This window comes from Anarhichas minor, unplaced genomic scaffold (assembly GCF_050575085.1).
Source record: "Anarhichas minor isolate MPS153535 unplaced genomic scaffold, ASM5057508v1 ptg000058l, whole genome shotgun sequence".
Taxonomy (NCBI): domain Eukaryota; kingdom Metazoa; phylum Chordata; class Actinopteri; order Perciformes; family Anarhichadidae; genus Anarhichas; species Anarhichas minor.
Genome location: NW_027466504.1, coordinates 11235218 through 11251680, shown reverse-complemented (window position 1 = coordinate 11251680; position 16463 = coordinate 11235218). Strand labels below are relative to the sequence as shown.

General features: G+C 39.2%; 1 protein-coding gene across 1 annotated transcript in view; it reads right to left on the bottom strand.

Moving 5' to 3' along the window:
• Positions 1-1045: 1045 nt before the first annotated feature.
• lmbrd1 (LMBR1 domain containing 1) overlaps positions 1046-16463 on the bottom strand; it is a 50289-nt gene continuing 34871 nt past the window's right edge. The window contains exons 13-16 of the mRNA XM_076076588.1: positions 16254-16403; positions 13832-13907; positions 2813-2904; positions 1046-2410 (exon numbers count right to left, since the gene is read on the bottom strand). Coding sequence (XP_075932703.1) covers positions 2300-2410; positions 2813-2904; positions 13832-13907; positions 16254-16403 — 429 coding nt within the window. The 3' untranslated portion in view covers positions 1046-2299. The remainder of the gene's footprint in view (positions 2411-2812; positions 2905-13831; positions 13908-16253; positions 16404-16463) is intronic.

The following is a 16463-nucleotide window of genomic DNA, read 5'->3' as shown; positions in this document are numbered from 1 at the left end:
TTTTGAATAAGGGGTAAGACAGGAAAAGTTGCACTCTGAACAGACAGACATCCTCTGATCTGACATGTTGATCACACACTCCTCTGCTTGAGTTCTAGGGCTCCATGTTTTTGGCTCAAGGCTTATTTTGGTTTATTAGTGTATGAGGGGGTGGCATAACTCAAGGCAGGCTTGCACAATAGTTATGACAAGGTATACATACCAACAACTCTAATTGGACAAGCACTCAACACTTCATGCAAATCCATCCGAGGCATGCACCGAGTAGTTATATGCTAATCCCAGAACGGATGTATTTAACTGTCAGTTTCATTTGATACATGTCCTTAGTACTCTGAACAGCAAAATACACATTCTCACTAACATAAATTACTGATTGTGGTTATGTACTTTGCAGCTCCTTAATAGATTTTGCCGAATCTGACCACTGTGGTCATAATTTTGTCACTGCACTCGTTAAAGATAAACACCGTATGTAACACGGAACTAAAGACCATTTAAAACGTTTTATCTTCGAACATTATAAGAAAATACTCAACAGAGACCACGTAGCCAATATGTTTTATTCACAGCAATGTGAGAAATGAGCAGTCATTTGGGGGAGGATTTGATAGCAGGGACGGACTAGTCATGAAAAATGGTTGCGGACAGTTTTAACAACTGCTGAGATGATGTTCATCGTTAGTGTTGCAAGGAATTGTATTGATTTTCGTAAAAAAAAAAAGTCTCACTCAAACAGGAGCAATTAGAACTGAGACAAATTAACTGACAGGTGGCATGTAGTGCTCACTAACAATTAGCGCACTATATATTACAGGAATAATTAGCTCTATGGTCGATCAAAATGTTTAATACAGATACTATGTAATTAAAATCCAATTTGTTACAAACTTAACTTTGATTCCCCTGCAAACAACTGTAACAAATGTGGTGGCTTGCTCTGTTCCACACTGCTGGGACACAAAGTATTTTTATAGTATGTATATACCACTCTTTGAATATTTGGTGTGGAGGGTCAAAATAGTTGGAACCGGAAAATATGAAGTGTGTTTAAAATGGTTTTATTTCTTTAAATACAGGTACCATTCAATATTGACACGCATTCCACAATGGCATTCTTTTCAACCCATCACAGGTGAACTAAAGCACATCGGATGCAGCTCCTGTCGTCACCATGTAATCACATTTCCTGCTGCCGCCGGACTTTCATCTCAAAGCAAAAAACAAACCTTGTGAGATTCAGAAAGATTTCTGCGAGGCTAATTTTTACGGGGTAGCACGTAGAATAGTGTGTGCCCATCGTGGTGCTACACATTCATGAGGCACACATATTTTCTGTCAATTTGTTTTTTGTTCATTTTGACACAACTAAATTCACTGAAAATAAAATAAACTATAAAGCAAAAAAGGAGAAATACTCCTTCATTTAAATAAAACGACATGCGTATTTGATAAATTCCATGTTCTTCTAACACAGACAGCAAAATGTTGTTGAGCCCGTTTAATTAAAAATGAAGAATAACAAACGCTGGAAACACGACAGCCGTAATTGGCCCTTTACATTTCACACAGTGCAGGTATGCAAGTACAGTAACGGTGACTTAAATAATGGCCTTGACTAAATGTAGGGGAAAAAGCAGCAAACACTCCAGCACAATATTTAACCTGAGACAAAACAAGCAAAATAAACTTTGAAAATACTGCTGTCAACACACTCATTATTTTATACAAATTAGCTCTTCAGAAAACAAGCAAGCAGAACAGTTGGTGGAGGCTCAAATGTCTTCATAGTGTTTGATCTTAAAAGGTATATTAGAGCCAGCTTTAGATATTATCATTCAGTAACCATTAAAAGGGTCTAGAATATGCTTTAACAATGTAAAAAGTTTATGTCCAAGCTCCAACTAAATCTTAAGACAACGTTTTGGAGCCGTCTCTGCTGCTGCAGTGTGTCTTCTCCAGCAGAAAATGACCAATTCATGTCGGTTTCAAACTGTTGATGAGTGAATTCTCAAGGTAGGATTGAGTTGGAGGACACTCGCAGAATCCCAAAGTCATCAATAATATGGACTGAGAACGACACAAACGATCGGTCTCGGCGGTCTCATTAAGGGGTAGGATGTGTCGACTCAAAACAAGGCTGGAATGCACAAGACACCACTGCAATAACTCCTTAAAACCAATAAATTCAACTATGACAGATCACTGACATCCATTTATTAGTTTATCAAATTGTACTTTCTAGTCCCTTTAAATTACGGGGGGGAATCTACAAACCCGTCCGATCGAATACTGCTTTTCAGTGCACATATTCATCATCACTTAAGTCTGAGTCATCGGCCTCCACCTCTCCTTCAATCACAGACTTCTTCCCTCTGCAGCAGGACACCGCCAGACCAATGAGGAACGCCTAAAAACAATAAGCAAAGCACACATTAGGAAATATTTCATAAGGATCATCTGATCAATAGAATGCATCAACTGCACGAGGAGAGAGGCTATTCATTATTTTTGCTGAGGAGATTAGCTGTGTGCAGTCTCGGAAAATCATATTTCCAGTTTTCGGAGGAGAAATGAAATGATGGTCTTCGGCTCTCACACTCTTCCCCCGAACAAAATGCAGCTTGTAAACTGAATGAAATGTTTCATAGATGTTGACGTCAATGTTGCTCATCTCAAAAGATATATTTTGAATTCTTTGAAAATTAACAAATGTCTTCTTTGAGCTTTTAAAAAAAACAAAACAAACAACAATAATTCTCCCTCTGCAAAAATGGCCCTGATACCATTTCATTGACATCTTTGGACTCACCCCGATAAAGGCCCAGTTACCAAAGTAATAGATGGTGCTGAAGAACCAGAACTTGTGGAGGAAGAGATAGGACCTGGTCACAGTGCACTGGTCTGAAAGGGACAGAGAAAACAAAGGGACATTTAAGAATTGAATCTATACAATGAGAGTAGATTTACTTTTGTTTTCAACCCAAGATGGTTGATTGTTGAACATATTTAGAACGCAACAAGGTTTGCTCTCCACCGGGTATTTGTTTGACAGTTTGGAAAATCAGTTATGTAATGAAATGAAAACAAAAACAAAGAGTACTTTGGTCTTAATAACAAAGGAAAAAAACTGTTGCAGCCAGAGAGTGTAATTGCCTTCACAGTGTAGAGGGCAGTCCACTGCCTACACACGCATGTTTATCCAGCACCGCCGAGGAAAGTCTCACAACATTTGATACCAGTGGCAAGTCATGTGTTGAAGGAAATCAGCAAGATGACAAATACAACCTTCCCAAAAAGCAGAATTTATAAGATGTTGTTGCAGAGCTTCATTCTTGACCTTGAAACCACACATCTGCCCCTAAAACGCTGAACTCAAGGTTCACTTTGTGGGATATGGCCAAAAACCTTTGGAGAAGCTAAGTAAGGGAAGTTCAGTTTAAAACCTAAAATCACAGATTGTCAAATTTACTTTCAATATACACTTTTCAGTATCTATAAATCATTGGGGTAAAAACTCCAAAATAAATAATGTGACAGTAAACTTTTAGTTTCACTTCCACTAAGCTCTAGTACAGTGATCGCCAGAGTCCCATCCTCTATAAAATGTAAATGTTCTTAATTAAAAGTTTGCTAATTCACATGCTTCGCCATTCCCAATTTTGGATTCATTTATATAGAAAGCCTTGAAGGAAGGAAAGACAGGAGGAATGATTATAGACGGTAAGAACAAATAGATGTGATGAGGCGGAAGTTAGGAGAAGAATAATTGGGCACAGATAAGGGAGGAGTGAAGAAAGGACAGAAGACCGAGAGCCTGAGGAAACACAATCTTTGTCTTCAGAGACGTATGACAAGTCACTCCTCTGTGGTGGGGACTACCATCAAGAAAACCAGCACGAGTGCAATAAAACACTACTATTGCCACACGGTGTTTAGAAATGAACGTGCAGCACTTGTCATTTAAAAAAAAAATAAATAAATAAAAAAAAATAAAAATAAAAATAATGCAAATGTGAATCCCATTTTGTGTAATTTTTAAGGCAAATAACACTCCAGTAAGGCTGTACCGAAGAAGTTATGAAAGAAGCTTAAAATGTCTGTCATATCCCATGATGCTATTGTGGTAACATAAATGTGATTTATGATGCCGTTAGATTGCTGCTAGACCCCGTTAAGTGCCTCCTTTTGTCTGCGGCAAGCGGGAGAGCAATCAGCAGTTTTTGGAAAGCTAAGACGCCAACAAATACGGAATAAAGCAGAATATTTCTCTCAAACATGTTGTGAGAGTAATGAACTGGCTCAGGGAACGTGACAAAAAGGGAGTTCATGCTCAAAACCGAACTATTCATTAAGCTACGGTTTACTCAAATGAACAACGGGGGGGGGGGGGGGGGTGCAGATCAGCAATTTCAGCAAATGAAGTGCATGGATGTGTGGCACATGTGCTGCGGCAGTGTTGAAGGTGCTCAACCAAAAGGAAGGCGATGCAGGATGTCAGCTCCAGTAAAGGGGAGAGAAAGTGAGCACGTGGACCAGCCCGGGTGAGCTTAATCAAGCGAACAAGCCTCAGGTGTCGGCTAACTGCCAGCAGAGTTTAACCAGGACAGCCTCCAACACAGCAGCAGGGGTGTCACAATGTTGTGAATATTTGAAATTATTATTATTATCTATCTTTTTCTTTTTTCAAATAGATTTTGACTTTTGGACGTTATAACATTTTGAAGTTGTTGGAAATTTTCTGGAAACAATCCTACGCAGCCGCCACTGGAATCTAATTCTACCAAAAAAGTACGATACTAATAATATAAGTGTAGCCTGATCTTTATCTGCAACTGTGCATAAATACCGGGTTTAAACAGAAAGAATAGACATGCCGCATTCAAATGTTGATTTAGAATTTAAATGGCAATATTATGAATGAAGCTTCAGACTATTTGTTAAAGCCCTACACTCTAGAAACTGTCATGTTGCTTCTTTTATCATTTTTCATAGAAAGAGGGCCGGACGGCCCGTAAAGAAGCTTTCGGAATTTTTTTGACAGTCCACCAGCCCACCGATGCGGCGACCCATCGGGATTTGTCCCGGTGTGCCAGAAGGCCGGTGCACCGCTGACTACATGGAGCAGTGCCTCTGGCAATTTTGTCACTGTAACTCAAAAAGACAACCGGTCTTCTGAAAAGAGGAAAGCCATGTCACTGTCAATGTGAATAGGACTTAACCAGTTGATAAAACTGGAATGAAGTAACATTTAATGGAGCCTTGCATCATATATATCCCGTCTTACACATTGAAAAGGAAAGAGGCAAGAGCGTGACACGCAAAACAAAAAAAACAAATTGTGAAGACAGTGAACCGTAGGTTATGGCTTATGCATGTAACCCCGATTCTCTGATGAAGTAATGCCTGTGCAACTTCAACTGGGATCCTCTCAAGCGCTCCACATTGTCAAGTCAAGAGAAATTTTCAATTGATTTTCAAATGAAATTCATGGCATGCATATACTGTAGAACATTCAATAAGATCTAAAAACAATGATTTTGTATATATTAACTTCAAAATATGTGGGAGATATCTCATTATTGCCTTTGAAGTAGTAACAATGGCTATATTCTGATTGATGTCTTGCTGAAACTGTTTGTGTGTGCTTTTGATAGCTTTAGTGCAGTCATAGTCTTGAATAATCCACTTAAGAGAACATGTCTGTTTACCTGCAAGCTGACCTCATTCATCAAGCAGCAGCTTACTTACTAATGTACAGCACCAAGTGGAAAGTCATTCGAAAGTGAAAGGAGTAAAAAGTTACAAGTTATACAGTCGTAATCCATTGAATGAACATATACGAACTTGATTTCTTAACCTTTCAAACTTGGCAGAGAGAACTCTGCTCTGCAGTGTGCTGTGGCCATAAACAGCTCAAAAACTAAGCTCTGTGATCTTGAATATAAACACATCAAACCAAAAAAAACTTTGTTTATTGCTTATAAAATCCAACAGCTTTCTTTGTCTGTGGAGCAGCGCTGTGCTTTATGCCTGTGCTATCACCTTTGGAGTGTTGGCCCTCCAGTTCTTAACAGAACTTGATGCTGCTATTGATCTGGCTGGGATAGACCGGCAGGAATAATGGAAGACTTCTGAAGCTGAGTCATCATCCCCCCGCTTCATGTGCAGGAATAGGTATTGGCAGGAATGGGGGAAAAAGCGGATGACGTCAAATGCGGAAAGTGCCAATGATATGCGTGCGGTGTCTCTCTTCAGTGCTCCAATTGTTTTTGTGTGAAAACACAGGAAGAAAGGAAAAAAGGCTTGCATGTATTAATTAACTTAGCCATGCACAATGAAACAGTAAAAGGATACATATTTCAATATACTCCCAATCAGACTTGTATAGCAGAGAAAGACGAAATGCTCTGTCTGGCTATGTTAAGAGAGCCATCTGGAGCATTACCGCTAACCCTGCTGAGCTGCTCCAATCACACTGCTTCTTACACAGCTCTTCTCACTGACTTCAACCCCACGAAAGGTACTATCGGACTTATACCGAGCTGCATGACATCGAGGTCTACAGCAATACCTCAGTGTGGCTTACAATTTATTCATTAAAGTGAACTTTAAAAAAAAAAAGCTTTCCCCTTTAGAGTGTTGAGTTCTGTGCTGTTTCATCTCAATTAAAGATTAGTTAGAGCAGCTCTGAAGGTGCTCGTACTTCACCGGGATCAACAGATAATAGAAGAAGCAAGTCCATCGTCATCCCCCATGACCGCTCTCTCTCTCTCCTCCAGCGTCTCAGCCATCTGTAGCTCTTCAGCTGCTCACCTGAATTGCAGGACTCCCTCCGAGTGGGACCTACAGATGGTCCACAGCAGTGGTCTGCCTAAATATATTATCATGTACACCGCTGACCCACTTCACCTTGAAATCATTACCGCTCTCCGATAAGAGCACCGGGCGGTGTGTGTGTGCGCGAGTGCAGGTTATTTCACCTTCACTCATGATACCCGGGTGAGTGCTGCCCTGTGTAGCGTGATGCATTATGTATAACTTTCATCCTGGCATTCTAACACAAACACACTCGTAAAAACCCCAGAACACACACACACACACACACACATTGTGTACTTTGTGAAAGCCTCTCTATCAGCAAGCACTCATGTTCTTACACCGTATGCTTTCACTTTCTTTGCATCAACAGAGCACTTTCTTTCCAATGTCCTTTGAGGCTGCTGATGTTCCTTCAACAGGAACATCGTTCTTTTTTATATTTTGACGACGAATGTTCACCAAAAGCATCTTCTTGCTGGGTGAGATCTTACTTTTAGTAGCAGTACTCTGACCTCCAGATGCAGACACAAAAGACAATATATATTATAACCTAACCTAAACCACGGATTATACCAACAGGAAGCACAGAAAGAACATTCCAGCTATTTGCAAAGTGGTTCTTGTTTTCTCCATTAGTGTTGTTGAGTTACTTTCCTCGCCAAGGTAATTGTACATCCCTAAAAGCCCATTAGAAGTAGCAGCACAAAAGCTCAGCCAATCACACAACTTGTTACCAACCCTCTCATTATTTGGAGTTGGGTTTCAGGTGTCCTGACCGCTTTGTGACCTTTTGTCCATAGTTTCAACTTCTGAATGAAATATCTGGCTCTTTAGCTGCCAAATGCTGCACTATGTTCACCGGCTAGTCGCTACGTCTGCTCTTTAGTGCTGGTCAGATAGTGTACAATGGGTTTATCAGAGAAGAAGTTCAATAACACTGATTAGAGCAGCTTTAAGGAGACTTCTTGAACAGAAAGTGTTCTTAATTCTATTAATTCACAGTGAAAGTATTTTGGCACAACACCAGGAAACTGTTTTCATTTAAAAGGTATAAGGGCTGTCTGCGGATTACAAGATGGACATTTTTCTTTCAAGAGAATAACTTTTGATTGACACATTCCATTGTGATGCAAATTGCTGATGATCCCCTTGATACAAAGAGAAGTACTATTAATTTGTGTTGGGGTTGAGGGAGTCTCCTGTTGAATATTGCTTGTGCACATGACATCTCAGAGGCAACACATAACATTACGACCATCTTCCCCCTGAAGCTCTTTCAAACAATGCTGTGGAAACCGGCAAGTTGCTAGGAAACAGACAGCAGTCCATAGTGTGAAAGCACTTCTCTGTATTAGAAGTTTCATCACTGGGATTCAAACTAGATATACTGTGATATGTCTTCCAAGGTAAAAAAAAAATGTTTAAATGATGCTTAAACTGCCAGTTCTGTGTAAAATCATTTACACAGAATGAGGAAGGCTCGAGGGGTCTTACACCAGAATATTTAGAATTTTGTCTCCAAAAGTGTCGACCTTCACGGTGAAAAATAAGAAGGAAATCATATGCAGAGCAATGACCCAGAGGGCATTTAACGGGAAATTGAGCTACTGCCCCCCCCCCCCCAAAAAAAGAAGAAGCTGGGGTTGGATTTATTGATATTAAGTGTGAGATAAACTTTCATTGCTGCAAAACTGTTTTAGCTGCCACTCCAAAATAAATGAGGTTGTTGTTGACATCGTTCTGATTTGAATCATACCTTTACTGTAGACACAAGGCTCTGGATTTATTTCACTCAGGAGAATATTTTGTGCTGAACACAGACTGTCATTAAGATCATTGGGCAGACTGTCCAGGGAACTAATGCAACCAATGATGGGAGTTGCAAATGTGATGATGGAGGCGTAAACGCAGTGGCAATAAACAACAGAGGAGACGCATTATCTCTCGGGTGAGGGAGTGATCATTATAAATGGACAGATAAATCCATGATGGAGGCATCAACGAGTGAGATAAAGGCCTGTTGAAATGGATCTAATGCATTATTAACATTTGAGATCCTTAACTATTAGACAAACGTCAGCCAGAAAGAAGAAAAAAAAAAACCATAAAGTGTCAGATCATCAGATCCAAGAAGGTGATAAGTAGAACATATAAAGCATCTTTTCTGACAAGGGCAGGTGGTAGCGGTACAGCAGACGTAGAAGAGCTTCGATGCAAGTCAGAGCTTAAGATCAAAGCAACTCGCCCACCATGAGCTCCATGCTGGTAAGAATAATTTGAAAGAGCAGCCTCGTCTAATGCTGAGAGTCCATTAATAGAATTACTCATTAAAATAACTGTAAAATAAAGTGACTGCATATACTAAAACCATACTTGGATTTAGAGTAGTATGGGTTTAAGTTTGTATCAATGAGTGTGGACATAAAATAAAAGGACAATGATTACGTTTTTCCCCGGCTAAAGTAAACAGCTTCTAAAATAAGGAGGAAAGCAGCATGACTACCGATACTCAAGATAAAAAAACCTGCGTGTGTTCAATCGCACACTGAAGAAGACTTCAGGGTTCAGGTTTCCTGGGGCCACATCAACTAATTCCTGAGGATTCATTTCCATTTGAGTACGTACTCCAAATGAGTAATGGCGTGGTAACGACCGTCGAGTAGATAATGGAGAGCTTGGCACCAAGCACCTGCTCGTCAAGATGTTAGTGTCATTACATCACTATGACCAACCGGCCAATCAGGCACCAGTTTGACTCGTGCCCTCTTGTGCCTTCAGCGGTCGTTGGATGCGGTGTCACACTAAAGGTTGTTACAAAGTGATGCCCTTCCACAGCCTCTTTTAAACCTTATGCCATTTACTACCACAGTGTATTCCCATTCCTATTCTTCACATCCACAGCGAGGAGCCGGAAATATAGAGAATGTGAAAATGTCAATTCATATCCATGTTTGTGAATCTCTTGGTCATGCTACGGTAAAAAAAAAATAAAAAATCTCCAGAGCATACAGACAGTAGGCTGCCTGATTTAATGCTGTGGCTCTGGATTATGTTGTTAAAAAATTGCAAGAGCTTTTTAGAATATACATTATGTAACAAATGTCTGGTTAGAGACGGTGAATATAGGTATAGTATGTGTACATACAGTTCACTCTCTCCTATGTAGAATTGTACTGCATCTTATAATAATAAAATGTACCAAATACACTTTCTGGAAAATGTAAATGCCATAAAAAAATGATTTTTATGTCACTATCAGCAGATAATCTTTAGGTTTTTTTCCTATTGAATATTGGGTTTAGTTAATCATCAAGATATTTCAGATTTAAGTTGTTGATACACACTCTAGAAAAGATTGCAGTAGAAAGATTATTGAAGTACATGAGATGAGGTGGTCGGTTGAATCTCCTTTGGGCAAAAAAGCTGCTTTCTGTAAGAAAGAGTTGCACTCTTGCACCACAAAAATGAGACTGTTCAGCCGTTACTTTCTCCTGCATATCAGTCGATAAAGCTTGTGATTATATTCCCTCTCAGTCACATGTGTTGTCTCTGCTTGACACTTCCTCCTCCTCAGCACAACGGCTGTTATGAAAGCAGAAGCCTTTTTCAAGATGGCCAAAATAGGATCCCTGCGCTGCTCAACAGAGCGACCAGAAATACTATTTGTCATTGTCCTGGTGACTCTGGCACCACGACTCCTCGAGCATAACAGTGTGAATTAACAGATCCAGCAATCCTTTGACATGTGCGCTCGGTAATTAACACTGAATGGGCAAAAGCTGACTTCTGGTTCTGCAAATTGAGGCTCCTGTGGTGCCGGCAACACATTTGCTTTTATTTCACTTCTTTAACCCAGCTCAACTTTCACAGCTATCCTTAACTTCTCTTCTAGTCAGACACAATACAGCTTCCAGGCAGCAACAAACCAAATGGACGAAGTGGTGCAGCATCATGGCTGAATCCGTTTGCCTCAATTGTGAGACAGGAAACTAATTATTTGCTTGAGAAAAAACAAATAACCATACAAACAAGGACAAAAATTAACTTCCACAATTCCGTCTGAATAGTCATGTAAACAGGAGTATTATGGGGGATTGTTCGTTTATGTAATCACTATATGTTGGCAGTGTTGGCATTATTGTCACATGTAAACATAGCTGGATTCATTGAATGCAACCGTATTCAATGCTTAAGTAAATGTAATTAAAGGCAGCCAAAATAATTGTGTATTTAATTTTTTAAATGTTGCTTGAAGCTGTTGTAATTGCACAGGTGACTGGATCATTGTCTTTAAAATATAGTTGGTTCTCATTATACAATATAAGGGTAGCATAGTGGCAAATGTGTAAATAAAGAACCGGATTCATCTGAAAGAGGAACACCATCTGGCCATTGAAATAGCAACTGCTGACTACTGCCTGCCATTTGTTTCATGAGAATAGGGCCTCCTGTATTGGTGCTGTTTGAATAGAGTGTATTATTATTATATAAGAGGTACGCTTATTTAAGACATTAGTTCATTAGCCCCTCCATGTTGTAACCTGGATATCGTCACCAACCAACTAAACCCACTGCTGATACCAATGACTTCTGGTTCTCTCTTGATTCAGCCTGTAGTTGAACTATTCTGCCTCAAGATTACCCTATGTACGGTAAATGAGCAAGGCCCCATTCAGGTCACCACATCTGTCAACCATGACAAGATACACCTTTCAGTTCAACAGAAAATCACACAAAAGGTGATCATGTATTTCTGTATACACACAATAATAAACTGACAAAACTACAACAGAATGTGGCCTTTTCTTGTCATCGAAAAAAGTACATCAGTAGTGTCAGCCAGGTGTGTCTGCAACGACCACTGCTGCAATGTTTGACTGAATGAATACAAACTAGATTACAAAGGGTATCAGACACGTTTTTAACTTGCACGTATGACGGTATAATAGCAGTCAATACAATATGTCCGCAATAATAAATGTTTTAAAGCACAAAAAACATTGAGTTAATGGATCCAGTAATATGCGAGATTAGCTGTGGACAGACATAGAGATGCACACACACACGACCGAATACATAATCTCCTTTCAAAGATAATAATAAGCAGTATCCAATCAGTCTGTCTAACTTCTGTGGGATTGAACTACAGGATTTCTTTTAATTAATAAATACAAGAGAATTCTGTGCTGTAGTTAAGCTGTAGTGGAGACACTGACGGTGCAGTCCACCCACTGTGTGGGTGGATTTAAGAAGTACGTCTATGATAAAATTCTACTTTAATGAAACATAAAGTAACAGTAATATATTTCAATTCACTTCTCAAAACTTATCTTTTCATAAAAAGTGTTTTATTACTGTGAGCACATCTTACTTCCAACATGCCGAATCTTTTTAATATCACTGCCTTCTATCTTGATATACTACTCTTGATGTTTTATTTCTATGCATTGCAAATGCCTGATTTTTTCATAGCAGTGCTGAAAATGCTTATTTTCTCTTGTGTTTTCCTGTTCTAACCAAGTTAAGCACTTTATAACTTTGTTTTGGAAGGTGCTGTATAAGTAAAGTACATCATCACATTTATAGGACCACATAACGAATGGTGTGTCGTACAACGTGGCTTTGAATTTGCACTGCAGTGCTCTGAATTGAGGCATAACGTAGTGCAATCTATTCAACATCAGTCATTTTTCAACCTTGAAGACTTCGTGAACAAATGCAGCAATATCTTGCACATATCTACTACCAACAGTATGCCACCTCTTCTTGCAACTTCACCTCCACTAATACAACAGAGATTCAACAGCAATGTTATGCAAAAAACTGATCAGCTAATTAATTTGGGCAAAGCCCGTTTGCTACGATGTACAAAAACAGTTCAGCATACCCACAGGAAGTATGTCTCCACATCAGATTACTGCAAACAAAGAATATCTCGCCTTTCATCTCTGCAGTTACTCTCCTGCCCTCTGCTTTATCCCTCTATTTTCTGCCAGTCGCTGCCTGTCTTGATGCATTTTCAGTGATGTTTGATAAAGGGAAAATTATTCATGAAAGCCAAGTCAGTAATGGCTATCTCCAACATCGTTGCTGTATTCAGGTGTACTTTCCTGCCACATTAGATCCACACCAGCATGCTTCTCTTAATGGCGATGGGAGACAGTGTGAGGAACCTCGTAACAGGAGCTGACACACTGTGGCGATGTGTCGTAACATGGAACCCAAAGAACCTATAAATAATATCCGTGACTATATTGCTACAAACATACCAAGGGATACGTTTATGAGAACATACGATACAATATTTAGGACATATCAAATATGCCTAGTATTTAATTGACTGTAAGAATTTACCTCTCCCATTCAACCGTTCACGTGAACTTTACTCTAATTATTAATGGCATATTTGACATATAAACCCATCAACACTCATTAGCTACTAATTGCAATGCAATTCTGCAGCTTCTGGGAGAGCACTTATGGCCCCACAAAAAAAGATTTATTCCCCACACTAATAGATCTCCACTAACAAAAACGCATTTATCTAAATTATATTTAATAGACGGACAGATGGGTAAACAGATAATATAAATAAATATAACAATTCCAACATATCCACTCCACCACCAACAAGAGCCTTACTTGAGAGTCTGGCAAATGAATAAATGATTGTATTAAAGCTCACCGGTATGATGTATATTCACACGTTTGTGTTTTCATATCTGATTTACTGTAATAGGTGTTGGCATGGAGACAGCAGGAGAGCACATATACTGCATTAGTAAATGTTTGTCATTGGTATTATTCCCTCTAGTGAATAATGCAGGGTGATAAAGATCACTGAACAGTGTTCTACACCAAACGGCTGGGTTGTACACCGTCCTTCCTTCCTTCTAGTATGGACTTGACTTGTGAGGAATGAATCATTGATGACGTGTTGTAAGTTCCTCCAACATCTCAGTGTTGGGCCGGTGCCACCTTACTGTGCTAGCAGAGATGACAGACTTACCCTCAGGCGCATCAGCATCACAAGTCCTTGTGGTGGCAAGAGTAGCATTCCCAGATGTAGAACCGGCTGAGGGCATCTGACTCCGATCAAAAAACACAAGAGGCATGCATCTGTTTAGTAACGAAACACTACAAACTACTGCATGCTGTACAAACTAAGCGTGGCTTTGACAATAAGGACCGTTAAATCACAACCTCTGGACATCTATACTACTAGAACTGCACCCAACAGCAGCAGCCTTTTACTCAAAAATGATAAAATGACAAAATAACAAAAAAAACATTGGTTCCATGCAGTGGTGTATAAAGTACCCAAAAGCCATACTTGAGTAACAGCAAAGATACCTTACTGGAAAATTACTCCAGTAAAAGTGAAAGTCACCTATTAGAATACTACTTGAGTAAAAGTCTTAAAATATCTGATATTTATTGTACTTAAGTATCAAAAGTAATTTTCTGATATTAAATGTACTTAAGTATTGAAAGTAAAAGTACAAGTAAATGCTGTTAATAAAAAAGCAAAGGGTCAGAATTTTGAGAATTATGAAGTTTATTCTTTTAAGTGCTGTGGCCACCATGACCAAGGACATGGAGCTGTGTTGAAAATAATTGGGTTGGCTGTGATCCATCCAGGAGCAACAATGTTCAACATAATATATTGTACATAAGTATACTTTTGCATCTACTATGAACTTATCATCATAATTCTCCGAAAAGCAATATGACACTATGAAGGAGTTGTAACAGTGTGTTTATAAGTATGCTCATTCCGACTAGAGGATGTAGAGGGCAAATGCATCATATTGTGTTCAGCAAAAAATATCTACTTGATGCATCAGGTCAGTGTTTTGAGAAAGGACACCTGCCTTGTAAACTCCTATGGGCCTGATTTGAACACAATAGGCAAAGGTTTTGCTGAAGCTGAATCTGCAATTGGGCGACTGCTACCATCATAACTCCATCTGATCATCCACAAAATGACTCAAATATCAAAACATGATCAATACTAAAGCAGCACCGAAAGTAACAACCCAGTCATTACTTGAAACTGAAAAATGTCCTGTTCATCTTCAAAAGACAATTCTAATACAATGTAGCTTCTTTACATTCTATGTAAAGAAGCTACATTCTATTAGAATGTAAAGAAGCTACATTGTATTACAATGTAGCTTCTTTACATTCTAATAGAATGTAAAGAAGCTACAGTGTATAGAATGATTCTATTGAAGTTATTCCTTTTTTAAATGTTTTAGACGAGTCACTAATCACTTTAAAAGAGTGATTATAGCTGATTTAACTTACAGACATGAGATTGATCTTCTCATGTCACTCTCTTTATACAATGATATAAATTCATCCCCGTTTTATTGATATCTTACGAAAAGTTACTCCTCATTTTTCGTGCAAAAGTCCAGCAGCATGAGTCAGTTTTCGCTTGTTACATGCATACTGTCTTTTCAAAATAAACTTCCATCTTCACAGGAAACAACTAAGGTTTAGGCGATGAAACTACTTAGTTAGGTTTAGGAAAAGATCGTGGTTTGCGTTAAAATATCTACGGAAGTCACGTCACAAATAAATCAACATTGGCTTCTCGTTTCACACACGACACAAACTGCAGCCTCCTGGAGGAAACACCAGTGTTTGTTTGACCCATCCACCTCTCCTCATCCCACCCGTCCTGTGTGGAATTCTACTCATGTAGTCGCTCGCTAGCTATAGCATATAGCATCCTGGGCATCACTGGGAATCAAAACACCGCGGCTTTGAGAGCACTTGTTTGTAATTGCGCATTAACGTGATTAACCAATGATTTAACTTACAAGCTAGGACCACTGATTCGCCAAACCTGCTTGCTTGCAGTCTCTGTTCCACCACAGTCCCCGACGTTCGTCTCATGATTCATTTTTATTTACATTTATTTCAGAATAACTTTCACTGAAAAAGAATGTATAAGATTACTAAATGAACTACATATATATATATATGCTAGGCTGGTATAAATTACACTGAATGTATTCAAACCCTGTAAGTGAAGCAGAGAGGAATACGCCAGTGAGTCATATAGAGCTGCGTCTTTACTGTCATTTAGAAAGAGGATGGTTCAGCAAAAACAACACTGTGTGGTTCATTTCAATTATGGTGTTCAAAAGATTTTTCCGAGGCGAAGCATAGACGCAAGGGTGCGAGAAAGAGAGAGAGAGAGAATATACTGGCAAACAACAGACCTACACAGTAAAAGCTGTATATAATATATAAAGAACTTGAAAAGAACAAGAGTTTGAAAGCCCCGCTATCACCCAGCTGGGACCGGAGTGGTTTGAACCCGCTGACTGGCCAACACTGCCACCATTAGAGGCCCGTCCTCAGAGCTAGTTCTCAGAGAAGACTAGAAATGCAACAACATGTACGTTGTTCCTCACCTGTACAAGATACTTCTGGCTGCCATACATGACGTATTGTGGGGCTAGGCTGTAGATCATGTAGCTGGTGTGAAGGACAATCAAGAGAAGAATCATACAGAGGAACAGCAGAGCCTGGGGGCGAGTTTTCTTAGGTCGGATTTTGTACAGCTGAAATACAAGAACATGTTGATATTGTTAGTATCAATGATAATATTGTGATATTTGCAT